Raw genomic sequence first — 15,399 nt, 5'->3', positions numbered from 1 at the left:
TTTTTTTTTTTTTTTTTTTTTTTTTGGTACTGGGGATCAAACTCGGGACCTTAAGATTGCAAAGCAGGTGGCAGAACCACTGAGCTAAATCCCCAGGCCTATGAGCTAATTTCTTTTTAAAAGAATTTTGATTAGATATGAGACTAAACAGGCTGGAAGACCACTGTGAAACACTGTTAGATGCAGTCTTTCAATCTCCTAGATTTTTGAATGACAGCATGTCCTATAGGAAAGTATATGCTAATAACTCTTTTGGCAATTATTTTTTCATTAAAATATTTGGTAAACATTAGTATTAGTAATTGTGCTGAAGGTGGGTTAAAGATCAAAGAATAAGTCCTTTAAGTTTCTGAACAGGAGAACAGCTTATAGACACAGTGTATTGGTTTTACATTTCTCTTTGTCTAGCATGGCTTTGCTTAATTCCTATTTATTAACTGCTCCTTGCCTTTTAATATCAGCTTGACTATGATGCCTTCTCTTATTCACTCAGAGCTAAGTGGATCTCCTTAAATGCTCAGGCACTTGTCCTTTGTTACAAAACAAGATCTCCAGCTGAGAATCTACCAGTCTTGAAATAACCCTGCAGTACAATGTTCTTCAGCCTGTATTTGCTAAGAGTCAACAATATAGTAGGACCCTTGAGCATCTGCTATCTTAGAGGCCAAATGACTGAACATGTCTAAAAATGGGAAAGATGTTAATAGTCTGAGGCAATGGTTCTTGAACATCAGCAGGCATCAGAATCTTAAATTGCATTTGCTTGGGTCTATCCTGAGAGTTTCTGAGTTAGCTGGTTTAGACGAGGCAGAGAATCTACGTTCCTTTTAAGTTTCAAGGTGTGTATCAGGTGTGTATCAGGTGTGTATCAGGAACTGTGCTGTGAGAAGCTGTGTTTTAGGAGCTGGTGAAAAGGAAGGAAAAGTTCCATCTCTTGCTCATGATTATACACAACCCAATGGGGCCATCACTGATATTCTAGGTCTCTTAAGCAGTAAGCATGACACCCATGGTCTGAGTTATGTGATTTTCTTCTTTGGGTAGTTCTATTTTCCCTCAGTCCACAGTATACCAACCTAAGAGGCATAGCAATACGCTGACATAGTGAATCAGTTTGCTGCTTCACAGTTAGGAGGCAATTTCAGAGATGTATGAATATACTGTGTTTTAAAATTTCAGTGAGGTTTCCTTAATGGCTACTGGTTTATTCTATTGTGTGGCATATGATTTAAAACAATTCAAATGGTGACTGGAGTAGATTCAACTAAAATTTTCCCCATCTTCCTAATGAGGAGGAAAGGCTGTTGAATGGGCAGATGAGAAAACTTCAGCTCTTTTATCCTTTAGTAAATTCTAATTATGGAGCCTGCTGCCACCCCGCTGTTATAATAGCTATAGTTCATTATGGAGTCTCTGCGTATACAGTGTGCTATTATATATGTATCGCTTAAATTAAGGTATACGCAAGTGCTGTGGGCATTTAATCTGGACAGCAGAGTTCAGGAATGGCCTACTAGTGTCCTCATCAGGGTTAAACTCTAGGGACAGTGGGATGAGAGAGGAGGGGAGTGAACTTCTACATATTGAAAGACCACTAGAAGCAATCAGTATGCTTGCTTCTGCTGTTCGCTCACAAATTGACAATGCACATTTTATTAATTAAAATACTGAATGCTGGAGATGAGTTTTTACTTATAAAAATGGTGACTGTGATTAATCACTACTGTGATTAATAGTAGAAGTGGGCTCATATCGTTATTCAAAGTACCTGGTTAAAATTTCTGATATTCTTTAATTATTCTCCATTTTTGCATGAAAGCACCCCAAGAAGATTTTTCCTCTTTACGGTTAGAGACTGTATCCTAGACAAATCATTCAAAGAGCCTATAGCTGTACAAGACCTCTAGAAGATTCTGTCAGCTGATGCCTGCCTCCAGAACTCTGCATTTCTTGTACAGGGACAGTCCACACAATGTGTCACTGTGGGTCTCACTGTGTGACTAAGTGGGCCAGGCTGGGTTGATCCTCCTGCTGCTGCCTCCCACAATGCTGGGATTACAGGCATGCACCACCACTCCTGGCTATATCTCTGTTTTAAATCACCACTTTTGTGATAATTGGTCACAACAGCAACAGGAATCAAATACAATTCCTTCCTTTTTTCCTCCCTCCTGACGTTTTGTACATTGTTCCTACCCTAAGCACTTCACCAGGACAACTCTTAAATCCTCCCCAGAGTTCAAGGCGTGTTCAGTGATCCTTTCTCCCTCCATACCTTTTTGACACAGTTGGAAGTAATTGTGCTCCTATAAAGCTCCAGAGCACCCTGTACCATGGACAATCCATTTAGTACATCTTTCGAATAACCAGTGATGTTGAACGTTTTTTCATATATCTATTTGCTGCTTTTACTTGTTTTTCAGATGTCCATTTTTGAACTGGGTTTTTATATTTGGGGGGCTTGATTTTTTTGAGTTCTTTATATATTCTGGATAGTAGATCTTTGTCTGGGGAACAGCTGGTAAAATTTTTTCCCACATTTTAAATTGTCTCTTAACTCCCTGGGTGGTTTCTCTTGCAGAGCAGAAATAGTTTAATAAAATGAGATCCCAGTTGTTGATTCTTTGTGCTAGTTCCCCTGCTACTGAGGATCTGTTCATCGTCTTTCCCTTATGTCTGCGAGAGTTCTTCGTAGTTTATCTTCCAGCAAGTTTAGTGTTTCTCTTTTAACATTTAGATCTTTAATCCCCTTGGATTTTAGTTTAGTGCGTGGTGAAAGATAGGGGTCTAGTTTTAATCTTTGGCAGATTGAAATCCAGTTTTTCCAGCACAATTTATTGAGACTATCTTTCCTTCACTGAGGATGGTTGGCCTCTTTGTCAAAGATGAGGTAGCTGAGTCTGTCAGGAGTTGTTTCTACATCTTCTAATCTATTCCACTGGTCCTCGGGTCAGTTTCTTTGTGAGTACCATGCTGTTTTTATCACAGTGGCTTTGTAGTATAGTAGTACATATTCTTCACTTGACTTATGTGAGGCAGGCTGTCTATATTTTTGCTGCTCCATGGTCCCTAGTTCATGGACTTCAGATATATCAGATTTGAATAGTCACCGAATGAATGAACTAAACAATATTAGCATAAAATATTTTAAAATACTTTCAGTAGCAATATGTGAGACATTTGGTATTTTGTGTAAAAATAAGAAAATAAATTGTAACATACATTTGCAACCTCATATGGTCCATGTAATATCTGCTCCATGTAATGATTTAAATCTCTGCATCTTTGGTGGTCAGAATTTGTAAAAGGTAAGTGCCACCAATGAGGAAACCTGTTTTAAAAGAAAAAAAATATATCTTCATTAGTATGAAAATCGACATCTTTGTTTTATGACTGTTGGCAACATGAGCCACTGCCTCCCACAGAAAGGCCAATAAAAACACCTGAAAAGCCAATGTCACATGATTCGTCTTACAAGTTTTCATTGGTATTGCTGTGCTTACTTGTTCTGCTTTGTCACTAATAATAATACTGATTAAATGTAGATATTCTTTCTTACTGTATTTGTAGCTGACTATATACTTTGTCCTTTAAATGGGAGTGTGAGAAATATTTTCCGGATTTGACAATTTATGATTTTTCAAAGAGTTCAGGTTGTATTGTCTCTTTGGAGCTTTCTACTGGCCTTACTAAATTAAGTCTCTTACGATGTGACATATGCTTTCTTTCCTCTGGTCTTAGTCTTTTGGACCAGTAGCAGTAACGTATCCTCAAGAGTCTGGCATACAGACTTTGAGTGTTAATCTCGAGGGGTGGATTGATGAGGCCAGGTGGGTGCAGGCTGATCTGTGAGTGGTCATGTTTGTTACCCACATTGCTGCTGAAATCCACCTGTCTAGTAGTCACCTACAGTAATTGCTTCCTCTGACTGCAGTCTTGCTGCTGTCTTATCTGTAAGTCTGCGGGATGGAGACCACGACTTGGCGGCTGTGCTTCCTGGAGGAATGAACACAAGGCTCGGGAAAGACTGTCAGCAAACACACAAATAGGTAACTGCATTCTGATGCTGACAGGAAATGCCAGGGAAATCTAAAATGAACATATTTTTATAGTAAATAGCTAACGTAATTTAAAAAATTCTTGTAGCTTTAAGTATTAAAATTTTCATATGATTTAGTTATGACAATTAGTAACAATACCACATACAAAATTAGTGATGGAGATTAACAACAATACTGCATATAAAATATGCATACAGAGCAAGGCTTTTTGAATTTTTCCTGTTGGTAGCATAAAAGAGCTTAACATTAATTCTATACTTTTACTGATGTTTTTGTACACATAACAGACTAAAAAATGTCATAGACAAACAATGTACATAAAAACTAAGGAATTCTGCTATAGTAATGTCATTCAATGGTTTGAACTCTTACGTGGAGGTGCAACATAGCAATTAGCTATTAGAATTAAGTTTTATGATCTCTTATCTGACAGTCCCATCATGTTCTCTCTCAATTTTGTTCAGGACAAAGACAGAAAAGAAAACAAGGGCAGGAACCACAAAACAAAAACAGATGGCTTGCAGACAGATTCAGTACCTGATTAGTAGAATAGTTTGCTTTGTCAATATATACACTAAGTTTTTATTTGCCTTTTTATCTGGTCCTCAGATGTTTTTATATCTTGAGCCAGTGTCACCAAAATGAGATTTTCAAGGGTTGGGAGAGGGCCTTGCTGAATCTAGAAAGGGGAAAGGAAATTCTCCTGTCCTTGAGCTGATTCATTTAAAGAAGGCCATTCGTTATAAGGGATATTTCCATGCCTGTGTACCTGTGGAAAGGACCCAGAAGTACAAATAGTCTGATTTGCAGGACGCTGCTCTATGCTATGACAAAGTAGAATTTTATTCTTTAAGACTGTAGCTTTCTGCTCAGACTTTCCAGATCAGATTTAAATAACTGTCATAGGGCTTCTCTCAGGAAATTCGGGAGTCAGAAGAAACCTTGCCCCTATCTTTCCTTTGTCTGTATTGACTAGACTTTGGCCTTCTTTGGAAAGTTAGCACACAAATACTGTTCAAGGCATAGAAGACTAACCCCCCAACGTGCATTGTATAAGTCATTTTTGGTGTTTCTTTTTGTACCGAAGGACTAAACCTAGGGCCTTCACACTGAGCTCCATTCCCAGCCCTTTTCAAAATTTTAATTTGGAGACAGGATCTTGCTAAGTTGTTAATTTGCCCAGACAACTGGGCTCCAACTTGTGATACTCCTGTCCCAGTCTCCCGGAGTGCTGGGATTGCAGGCGTGCACCATCATGCCCAGCCTACTTGTTTAGGTAGTCTGAATATCAGTGTGTGTACTTTGCCAGGCAGTAGCTGTGAGCAAAACAGAATCCTAACTAGAGCTGAAAACTGAGAAGAGGCATATGAAGAAAATGACTAGCCCTTCTAAAGTTCTTCAATTTACACTGATACATAAAAGTTTGAAATCAGAAAAGGACAGGTTAATCTATATCTCTAAATGATTAACTAGTAGGGTATGGTGGTGGCCACAGATGTTGGGTCTGGTATTTGTAGACCAATTTCGAGGTTTTTTGCTCACATCACATCTCCTTCTTTCTCAGTTATTCTATTACATTTTTTTTGATAATTCTTGAACCTGCTGCTTTAAAGTTCCCAGAACAGCTTTCCTTCCTTCTCAGCCTCTTGACTATGCTTTCACTCCAATTTCTTGACTTCCTGAAGCTTAAAGTGCTCTTGTTTCAAGATCTCTGTGACATCTGCAAGTACAATTTTTCAGGAATGTGAATTACTCAGTTTTCAATATTGGACATTATCTTCCATCCACCAACAACTGTGCTTTATAATTACACTTTCAAAATGATTACACTGTGAATGCCAAGTAAAGATGCACATGTACAGCATACACTGGGTGTAATATAGATATTTATATTCTTTTTTTGATGTTTATATTCTTAAAGGATCATTTATTTAAAACAATTCAGTGTAGATAAAAAAAATTGATTTATCTCACTGCCAATATCGTAATTTCTGGAAAGCTCGCCTTTTTAAAGTCAAGGTACATTTTTTTGTCATATATTGAAATCTAAGATCTAATTTTGGTTCCTTATAAGTGATAAAGATTCATACAAGTAATAGTTGTTTTCACTGCATTTGTAGTTTGCTTATGTGCAAAATTTTTATTATAATATGAATGGTCACAATTTTTTTCATTACTGTTTCAAAATGCACATAATTATGTTTATACAATGCAAGTTGAGTAATCAATAATTAAAAAGTTAATAAATGATGACAAGTGTGAGCTATAAATATATGAACTGGTATTAATACAGTTAAGTGTTTCTGCTACAGAAACAAATATATAAACTTTTTACTTTAGTTATTATTAAAAGAATAGATAAATCCAATTTAGTTCTGCCTTTTTAATTTTAATTTTATTTTTTATCAAAAACAACTGAGATTAGGTTAAAAACGGGTAAATAAAACAATGTCCTCAATCACTGCTGAGAGATGAAATAGTTTCTGATTTTTTTTTTTTTTTGTCTACAAAATCAATAGCTGGAAGAAAGAAGAAAACTGCAGACCTTGATCTGTTCTATGAAACAAGAGTCTCTACTCAGAGTAGAGCAGGCTGTCTGTTGGAAGAGACTCAGTGGTGTTGGAGTCAGAATACTGTGTTGCTCACAAGTGGAGAAATCTCATAGCCATAATTTTTCCTTTTGCTCAAGGACAAGTACTGAATGAAAAACAACATGGGAAGACAGTGCCTTACTCTGGGAGGGTCAGTGATGCAAACTGCTTCTGAAGTTGGTTGTGAAATTTTGAAAACTGGTCAAATGACTTTTCTGTCAGGCTGGTTTCCTTGTTACCACGTGTCACCTGGATCAAATACAGCTGCAGAAAAACAGACAAAAATCAAAACATGACAATATAACCTGCAATGGATGCTAAATCCTAGTTTTATGTAGACAAAAAAAAAAAGAAGGTTCTTGAAAAAATTAGCACAAGAGCAAAGAGATGTAATTTGCAAGAGTCTTACCTATAAACACAGCCTGTAAGGTATCATAATCTTATGTGCCGGAAAAGACTAATTTCTGCCGTTCTTTTCTTGTGGACATTTTAATTAGCCCTTGATTTATGTTCTACCACAGGGCAGGAACTGTTCCCTCTGATGGTTCTCTGATAATAGCTCTGATTGTTATGATTTTTCCTTAAAAACATCCTCTTAGTGGCCCTTGAGCTCTAATTGTAACCGATTTTTCATTTGCATAGTATAAAAAGAAAAGGTGTGGAATAGAGTTCGAGATGAAGTCAGAATGACAGATTTTACACTTACTTCACTGGGGTTCTTGCTGAACCCTAAAATTGTTGCCCTTTGAACTGACCCGGCTGTACTTAGTACACAGGAGTTCCGGGAGGACATCGGAGGAGATTTGGTGGGGTTCACAGCTGACATTTGCGCGAGTATGTGGATCAAATTGTTCAATTTAACAGGGAAACACTCCAGGCTTTCCTTTATTTTCCTAGAGAAATGAGGAGGGAAAGATAGTAACATTCCCCTGTATCAACTCATGTCTTTTATAATTTGTTTCCTTGAGTTAGCTAGATCTGCTAGCAGTGGTGGGAGACCAAGACCTGTACATGCTAATTTGAAGTCTAACTTTTAAACAATATTTTTTATAAACTTCAAGTTCACATCTGGACTTGATAGCAAATAGACAAGAAACTTGTATGGTGAAATATAGAAGCAGCATAATTGCAGTAATGCATTTTAACTTTAATAGGTTTGCTTTGTTTTGTTCTCTATGATTAGGAATTGTGTTTCAAAAAGTTTAATAGTAGTTTATAATTACTGAAAAATATTTCTGTAAGTTTCAAAGTGAAACCTATAATGCGATTTTTTTTTTTTTTTTTTGTTACGCGGGATCAAACTCGGGCAAGCAGAACCTCAGAGCTAAATCCTCGGTCCTATAATTTATGTTGAAAGAAGCCTGGCAGCTATATCCTTGCTCTCTACCCTATCCTGGCCTTCCTCTTTGTTTTGATTTAGATCTAGCCTGTCCCTGAAAAGCTTCAAGTGCCTAGAGGTGGGGCTTTTAGAAGGTGTTTGGACCACGGGGGCCCTAGACTCATTATTGGATTCATCCACTGATGAGTTCAGCAGCTGACCTGGGCTCTACTCAGAGAGGGCTCACTGCGGAGGATGTATGGCCCTTCTCAACTCCTCCCTTCTCTCTCCGCTTCCGGACCACCATGATGTGAGCAGCTGTCTTCCACTAGTCCTTTCTACAGAATGGTTTTTGCCTGGGAGCCAGCCAACTATAGAGTGAAAACATGAGCCCAAATAAATTTCTCTTCCCTTAGGTTTTAGGTGTCAGATATTTTGTCTAGTGGTGAGAAAGTTACTGAGCCACTCTTTTCGCATTTAAAAAAATTATGACTCAACTGTCACGATCTGATTTTTAAATTTTAATTCTACTTTTTATATATTTGTGTTCCTTTCTCAATTATCTTAGAGGAAAAGTAACAAATCGCAATGCCATATTTAATATACAAGTATTTTATATGAAGTAATTTTACTCTATGATTTTTTGTTTGGTTTTTGTTGGTTTTGTTTTTAGTTTTGGTGCCTTTTTTAAAGCTTTTTTTTAATTAAAGAAAATTTGCATTCTAATGTTATAATATCTTTACATATTCTTTGCCCCTGCTTTTGGTATTTTCTATTTATTGTCTACTACAAATAATATTGAAATTAGCTAAATTCATTTAATTCTATTTATTCTTCTCTAGTATGTAATTTTCAATATTATCCTTTTAATCCCAGTTAATACTATAAGCAAACAGCATGCTTTGTCGTTTTCATTTGTGCTTTCTATTCTCTACTTCCACTTACTGTAAAATCAGTCTATATTGTACAGTTTATGCACTATGCACATGATGACATTTATCTTATAACCAATTAATCATGAACTTTTTCTAGTACTTATGCTCTAATTGCTTCAAATTCTCATTTTGATTATCTGAAACTCATTCTCTAGGAAGTTCTGCAGGAATTGCTCAAATAGATATTTCTGAGTTCCCTTGTGTTGGGAACAGTTTGCATCCTTTAATACATGAAAGCTAAGCTGAGTTTGTAGCATCCTTTGCTCATGATTTCATTTTGGAGTGTTGTACAGATACACCATTTTCTTCTGGAATAAAGGAACAGTACCCAAAACTGATGACCTATAGTAAACTTCTCCTTGCAAATGAGCTAGTCTTATTACTTGCATACTTAAAGGAAGTTTCTTGTTCTTTAATGTCTATGGTTTTTCTAAAATATGTTTCAGTATTAGTTATTCTGGACAATTCTTCTGAATATGCAAAGTACCCTTTCAATATATAATTTCAATATTTTTTTCATTTTCCAGAAAAGATTTGTTAATTCTAGTGTTGAGATTTATTAAATACTGTACTAAATATAAATTGAGTTTGAATACAGTTTTAATTTATTATTTTGATTTGGGGGATCTTATTGCATGTATACTGGTTCATCACTGGTTTTCTTTATTTCTTTATTTTATTTCTTTTTTTTTGTTTGTTTTTTGTTTTTTGGTACCGGGGATTGAATCTTCTTTATTTTAAACATTATTTCTTTTTTCATTTCCTTTTTTTCTTGTAGCATTGTGTGTAGGTTTATGTGTGCTGTGTTTCTTCTAGTTTATTGTTTTCTGTATTATGTTTTCTTTTCTTCACAATTTTATCTTGAGATGAGTCACTTTATTTCTGAGTTCTGAATTTTTCCTTCATATATTTACAAATTCTTAAATATTTTAAAGCTCCACTGAAATACAGAGGCACAGTTTATCCCTAGGTGTGCGTGTGCGTCTGCATGTGCGTGTGTGTGTGTGTGTGTGTGTGTTGTCTTTTTGTGTGTTTTTACTGTAGGGATAATATAATTTTGTATTTTACTTCTTTTCTTGTTATAAGTTTGTATGTCATTGAATCATAGTCTGTTTTATTTTCTCATTCTAATGCAAAATTAGTATTCCAGACTTTCAGGAAGAAGTAGAGAACTTTGTAGGAGCCTGGAGCTTTCTCTTCTGTTTCTATCATATAATGTTTTAAAAATACGATTTCATATTTCCTGAGATATGCTTCCTTGTGCACTGAACTCCACTTTTTGGGGGGCTTTATTTTTTCCCTTTGCTACTTTTGTCCTCTCAGATTGGATTATGCTTTTAGCTGATTCTCTTCAGTGTAAGCTCTTTTCCTAGAAGAAAGCTTCAGCCACCCTTTGTGGGGACATAGACTGCTCTCTCTATTTTGGATTTGGTACAGAAGCCTTGCTTCCCTGAGAATTGAAGTGTTCAAAGCCTCCACCCCCACCCCAGTGTCAGTTGCACTTCTCAGATTGTCCCGTTAGTTCCTAATGAGGTTCTGCTGGCTTTTCTTTCAGTCCTTAGGCCCATCAGATGACTTGGTATCTCTCTTAGCTTCCTTCACACAGATGTGTGTACCACACAAGTTTTTTTTTTAACTGTTAATGGTTTGCCTTCACCCACTTGTGTTTTAGGATTCTTGGGTATACCTTGTGTGACGGTTCATCTTGATTCTCAACTTGATGTATACTTTTGGGTGTATCTGTGAGAGTGTCTGCAAAGATGATAGGCCTGTGGGAGCACAAACTGAGGAGGGTTACCTACCCTGAATCTGGACAGCTGCATACAGTAGACTGGGGGCCTGGATGGAACAAAAGCAGGAGGAAGCCTGCTAACATGGCTCTGGCTTTCTTTCTCTTTTTGCTTTTGGGAGGCCATGAAGTAAGCAGCTTTCATCTGCCATGTTTTCACCATGATGTTTCCGCCTCATTTTAAGACCTCAAAATGAAGCCAGTGGTTCATGAACTGAAACCTCTGAAATGCTGAGCCAATAATAAACCTTTTCTCCTTTTGGTTTATCCTCTTAAGTATCTTATGACAGCAATGGAAAACAGCTATCATAGTGTTAATTAACTTCACTTCAATTAAATATACCATTTCTATCCCTTAATGTACCTTTATTGAACCACCTTCGTTTGGATTAATAGTTTCATTCTCTTTTGACTGCTTTTTTGCTTAGAATTTGCCATAGGAAAGATTGAGAGCAAGAAGGTCACTATACTGACATCAAATTCCAAAGAAGTCAGACTATTCATATATCCAACACCATTTTAGAAAAGTAATTATAGCATATGCTTTGGTAAATTAATACCCCAAAGATTGTGAGGTCTGTATCTTCTGACTATTGCAAAACATCTTACTTTATTCTCTTTTTTGTTCCTGAAAAGGAACACTGCAAAAATAAGATCATAAGCCTACCACTACAGGCTCTGTTTCTCTTTTGCTTTTTACTTCCTGGCCACCAAGAGGTGAGCAGTTTTCCCTTGCCACATCTCTCTGCCATGATTTTTCCGCCTCACATCAGTCCCAGAGCAATGAACCAGATAAACATGGACTTTACCTTCCGAAACCATAAACCAAAATCAATCTTCCTTCCTCTAAATTGAATTTTCTCATATATTTTATCACAGTGACAAAAAGCTGCCTAACACACTTTGTTCATTTTTCTGTTATTCAAGTTTTTGGAATTTGCTAGTCTAGTTAATCCATCTTTTTATGGAGACTTACTTTTTATAATGTGCAAATCAAGCAATACAAAAAATTCAAAGTAAAATGTGAAAGATTTCTTTTTTCCTTCATGGGAGGAGAGTGGTCTTCCTCAAAAATAACAACTTTAATAATATATTATTATTATTTTTGTATTTTCTCTGTCTATCAATGAAAAAATACAGACATGTAAAAACACAGACACACAATACAGTGCTTGTATTACACACCAGATGTTACTTGAATGTTAAGATATAGCACTGGACAAAACAGAATTATTTTGCCCTTATAGAATTTATATAATGTGAAATTAAATCATTAAATAACCAAGCAATACAAAGTATTTGAGAAAATAATGTAAAGACAAAAAGAAAAAAATAGGAAGTGGAGAGAAAATATGGGGGTAGGGAATAATGTTGAAAATTTAAACAGGTTGGTCAGGAATAACCTATCTCGTTTAAAAGATAAGTTGAACTATTTGTCAAGGACCTTACATTGTCAAGAAAATATACTACAGGGATTTCTGATGGAATACATTTTAGGCAGAAGCAACAAATAGTCCCGAAACTCAGAGATAGATGAATAACTAATATTTGACAGAAAAAAACCCCTAGCCATGTGATCGACACAAGGAGAGAGGAAGGGAATCAGAGAGATGAAAGGGACATCACTGTAAGGACTTTAATGTTGCAAAAAATGGAAGTTAGAGAAAAGCCACAATTATATGCAATGTTGGACTTGGTTTTTTAAACTTAGTAATATATTTTGTTAGAAATATGTTATAGTAACTAGTAGATAGTGATCAAAATATATTTGTTGAATGAATGAACAGTCTTTCTAATTTAGAGCACACATTGAATCTTTTTATGGGGGTGCACTGGAAAATGAACCCAGGGCCTTTGCACTGAGCTACATTCTTATCTCTTTATATTATTATTATTATTATTATTATTATTATTATTATTATTATTATTATTATTATTATTTTGAAATAAGAGTCTGACCAAATTTTTCAGGTCGTATTAAAACCTACAGTCCTCCTGTCTCAGTCTCACAGAGTGCTGGAATTACAGGCATGCCCAGCTTTCAATTGCTTAAAACATTTTTTTTTTGGTACAAGGGATTGAACTTAGGACCTTGCTCTTGTGAGGCAGGCAAGGTGCCACTGAGCTACATCCCTGGCATGAATCACTTTTCAAAATAGCCGTTATCGTATGTCATAGTATAGATGTACAATGATCAATTTAACCAATTTTTTTTTATTGCAAAACATTCTTTCCTTACTGTTCAACTTTGCCAAAGGCCAAAGTCTATATCCATATAAGGATGTTGCTTCTTCAGTTTGTTGCATTTATCTGTTTGTCTGTGTCAATGTTCTACTATGTTAAATAGCTTGGCATTTATTATACATCTTGAAATTCAGATGAGCAAATTTCTTGACCTTATTCTTCTTCAGATAGTTCTTTACTATTCTAGGCCTGTTGACCCCAAATATAACTTATAATCATTTTATTAAGTTCACCCATACATAAGATAAATGTGTAAGAATTCGGAGTGGTTCTGCACTGAAACTAAATCAGTTTGTGAAGTATTAAAATTTGGACAGTTTTGAGATTTTGAGCCTAAGAATGTGGCATATAATTTTAGTTGAATCTCATTTAGATTTAGTTAGATCATATTTTCCATGTGATTTTAGAATTTTCACTGTGGAAGTCTTACATATAATTTTTAAATGATGAATGAAACTGTACTGTATACCTAAAATGTACCAATAAACTCAATGAGAAAAAAACTTATTCCTCAGTTGGGCATATTTTGGTGTGACATATTATAAATGCTATCTTTTCTTAAATTCCATTTTAAGAAATAAGTTATAACATGCAAGTAAAATTGTAGCTCATTAATTCTAACAATTTATCTTGTATTCTTTAGAAATTTTTCATGCATACAATCATGTAATCTGCATATAAAGATAGTGCTTTTTGTTATCTTTTGCACTGCTGAGACCTACAGTTCAATGTTAAGTGAAGTTATTATAGCAAGCAGTTTTAGTTTGTTCTTGATTACAAAGGAATAGCTTTCAATGTTTTGTTATTAAGCATAATGTTTTCTGTAGGTTTTTGGTTGTACATTAATAGCATTTCTATTTCCAGAGATTTTTTCAAAATTAATGATTCTAGATTTTGTTATGTGCATTTCTATATCTATTAAGATGAGTCAACATTTCCTCTTTTTACTGATTATCTCATAGTCATTTTTGCATCGAACTCTCACCCAGATTTTTGTGTATGTTGATTTACCAGGACTGTTTTAAGTATTTTTCTTATTCAATTGCAAAATTATAACAAAACTTAAAAGTAAAGCTTTGCTCTCTAGAAGGCATTATCGTCTTCCTAACATTAATGGAAATGTTCGTAACTTCTCACTTTCCAAAGTGTGGCATTTGCTGGGCACAGGGGCCTGTGATTGAAATGCTAGCTGCTTGAGAGGATGAGACCAATTTGAAGCCATCCTGGGCAACTTAGTGGATCCTGTCTCGAAAGAAAAATTTTAAAAAAGGAATGGGAAAGTGGCTCATTGGTAGAGCTCTTGCTTAGCATGTATGAGGCCCTGGAATTAAACCCACTACTGTAATATTTTTAGAAATGTAAAATATTTATCTAAGTTTGCTTTTATTATGAGGTTACCAGAGTCTTCTAGAAGGAGCAACTGTTAAGTATAACTGAGCCTGAATTTATTGGTTTGGCATCTATTAAAGATATCATGAAATGCTTTCTTCACAGCTAATCTACAATGTCCCATTGTTAACAATGTAGTTCAATAATGTTTAATAATTTTTTCCTCAATTTTATAAAAATTCAAGCTTATATATCTTTTTCTAGTCTTTGACGTTTTTGAATAAATACCACATTTTCCCATTACTATACATCGTCTAGTCCAAACTTTTCTAAAATAAGTTAAAATATGACTGATACTATTACTCTTTTCTTCAGTGTGCATTATTTCTAAAATGTTCTTTTAACTTATGGATTTGTGGCTACAGAGTACTGTACAAAACATTAATTTCTTTCCTCAGCATTTTAGAGATAGGACAATAACAGTAATAGTAGGAATCTAACAGAAATCATGATGTATAGAGACACAACCATTCATTCATTCATTCATTAGTATATTTACTGAAAACATTTTATGAGTTGGAGTGGAAAACTCTAGGGTGGTAGCATGTAGCCACACCTCAAGAAACTATGTCCATGAATCATGAATCTTTAATTTTAATGTACTCACTGTCACAAAATCTCAGCTATGTCTATGCCTTGCCTTATTCTTACAGTTAAGATCTTAGAAGACTAGAGCTCCATGGTCTGGGACAGAATTTCATCCGAATTCATCTCCTATCTCTCAGGTGTTAGACTTAACCCATTAGACAAAATAGTAGTGTTAAATATCACTCAACTTGGAACTGGTATTTTGAGAGCAGTAAGTTTCAGGCCTCTGTGCTGCTCTGATTTGTTCTGTTTAATGGTGGCATTAACAGGACTGTGTGGAGTATCCTTACATTATGGTTCCTAGCAGCAGTAGAATGGTCCCATCACTAAAGTTCCCTAGAAGAACCCCCAGGTGGTCTTGATAAACTCTCTTTGCTCTCCTTGCTTGGCAATAATGTCTGTGCTACGACACAGAGATGAAGGAGAAGAATCAAAGTTTTGCCCACAGGAAGTATATATCCTTTGGCGGATACTGAGCTAAATG

General features: G+C 35.5%; 1 protein-coding gene across 2 annotated transcripts in view; it reads right to left on the bottom strand.

The window, feature by feature from the left end:
* The window catches only part of Pik3c2g (phosphatidylinositol-4-phosphate 3-kinase catalytic subunit type 2 gamma), a 211,241-nt gene that overhangs the window by 47,680 nt on the left and 148,162 nt on the right, over positions 1 to 15,399 (bottom strand). For both annotated transcript variants that reach the window (XM_010615923.2, XM_010615931.2), the window contains 3 exons: positions 7,359 to 7,545; positions 6,795 to 6,916; positions 3,223 to 3,331 (listed from right to left, as the gene is read on the bottom strand). In XM_010615923.2, coding sequence (XP_010614225.1) covers positions 3,223 to 3,331; positions 6,795 to 6,916; positions 7,359 to 7,545 — 418 coding nt within the window. The remainder of the gene's footprint in view (positions 1 to 3,222; positions 3,332 to 6,794; positions 6,917 to 7,358; positions 7,546 to 15,399) is intronic.

This window comes from Fukomys damarensis, unplaced genomic scaffold (assembly GCF_012274545.1).
Source record: "Fukomys damarensis isolate Sample0158 unplaced genomic scaffold, DMR_v1.0_HiC HiC_scaffold_19, whole genome shotgun sequence".
Classification (NCBI taxonomy): Eukaryota; Metazoa; Chordata; class Mammalia; order Rodentia; family Bathyergidae; genus Fukomys; species Fukomys damarensis.
This window is presented reverse-complemented; position numbering and strand designations above follow the sequence as displayed.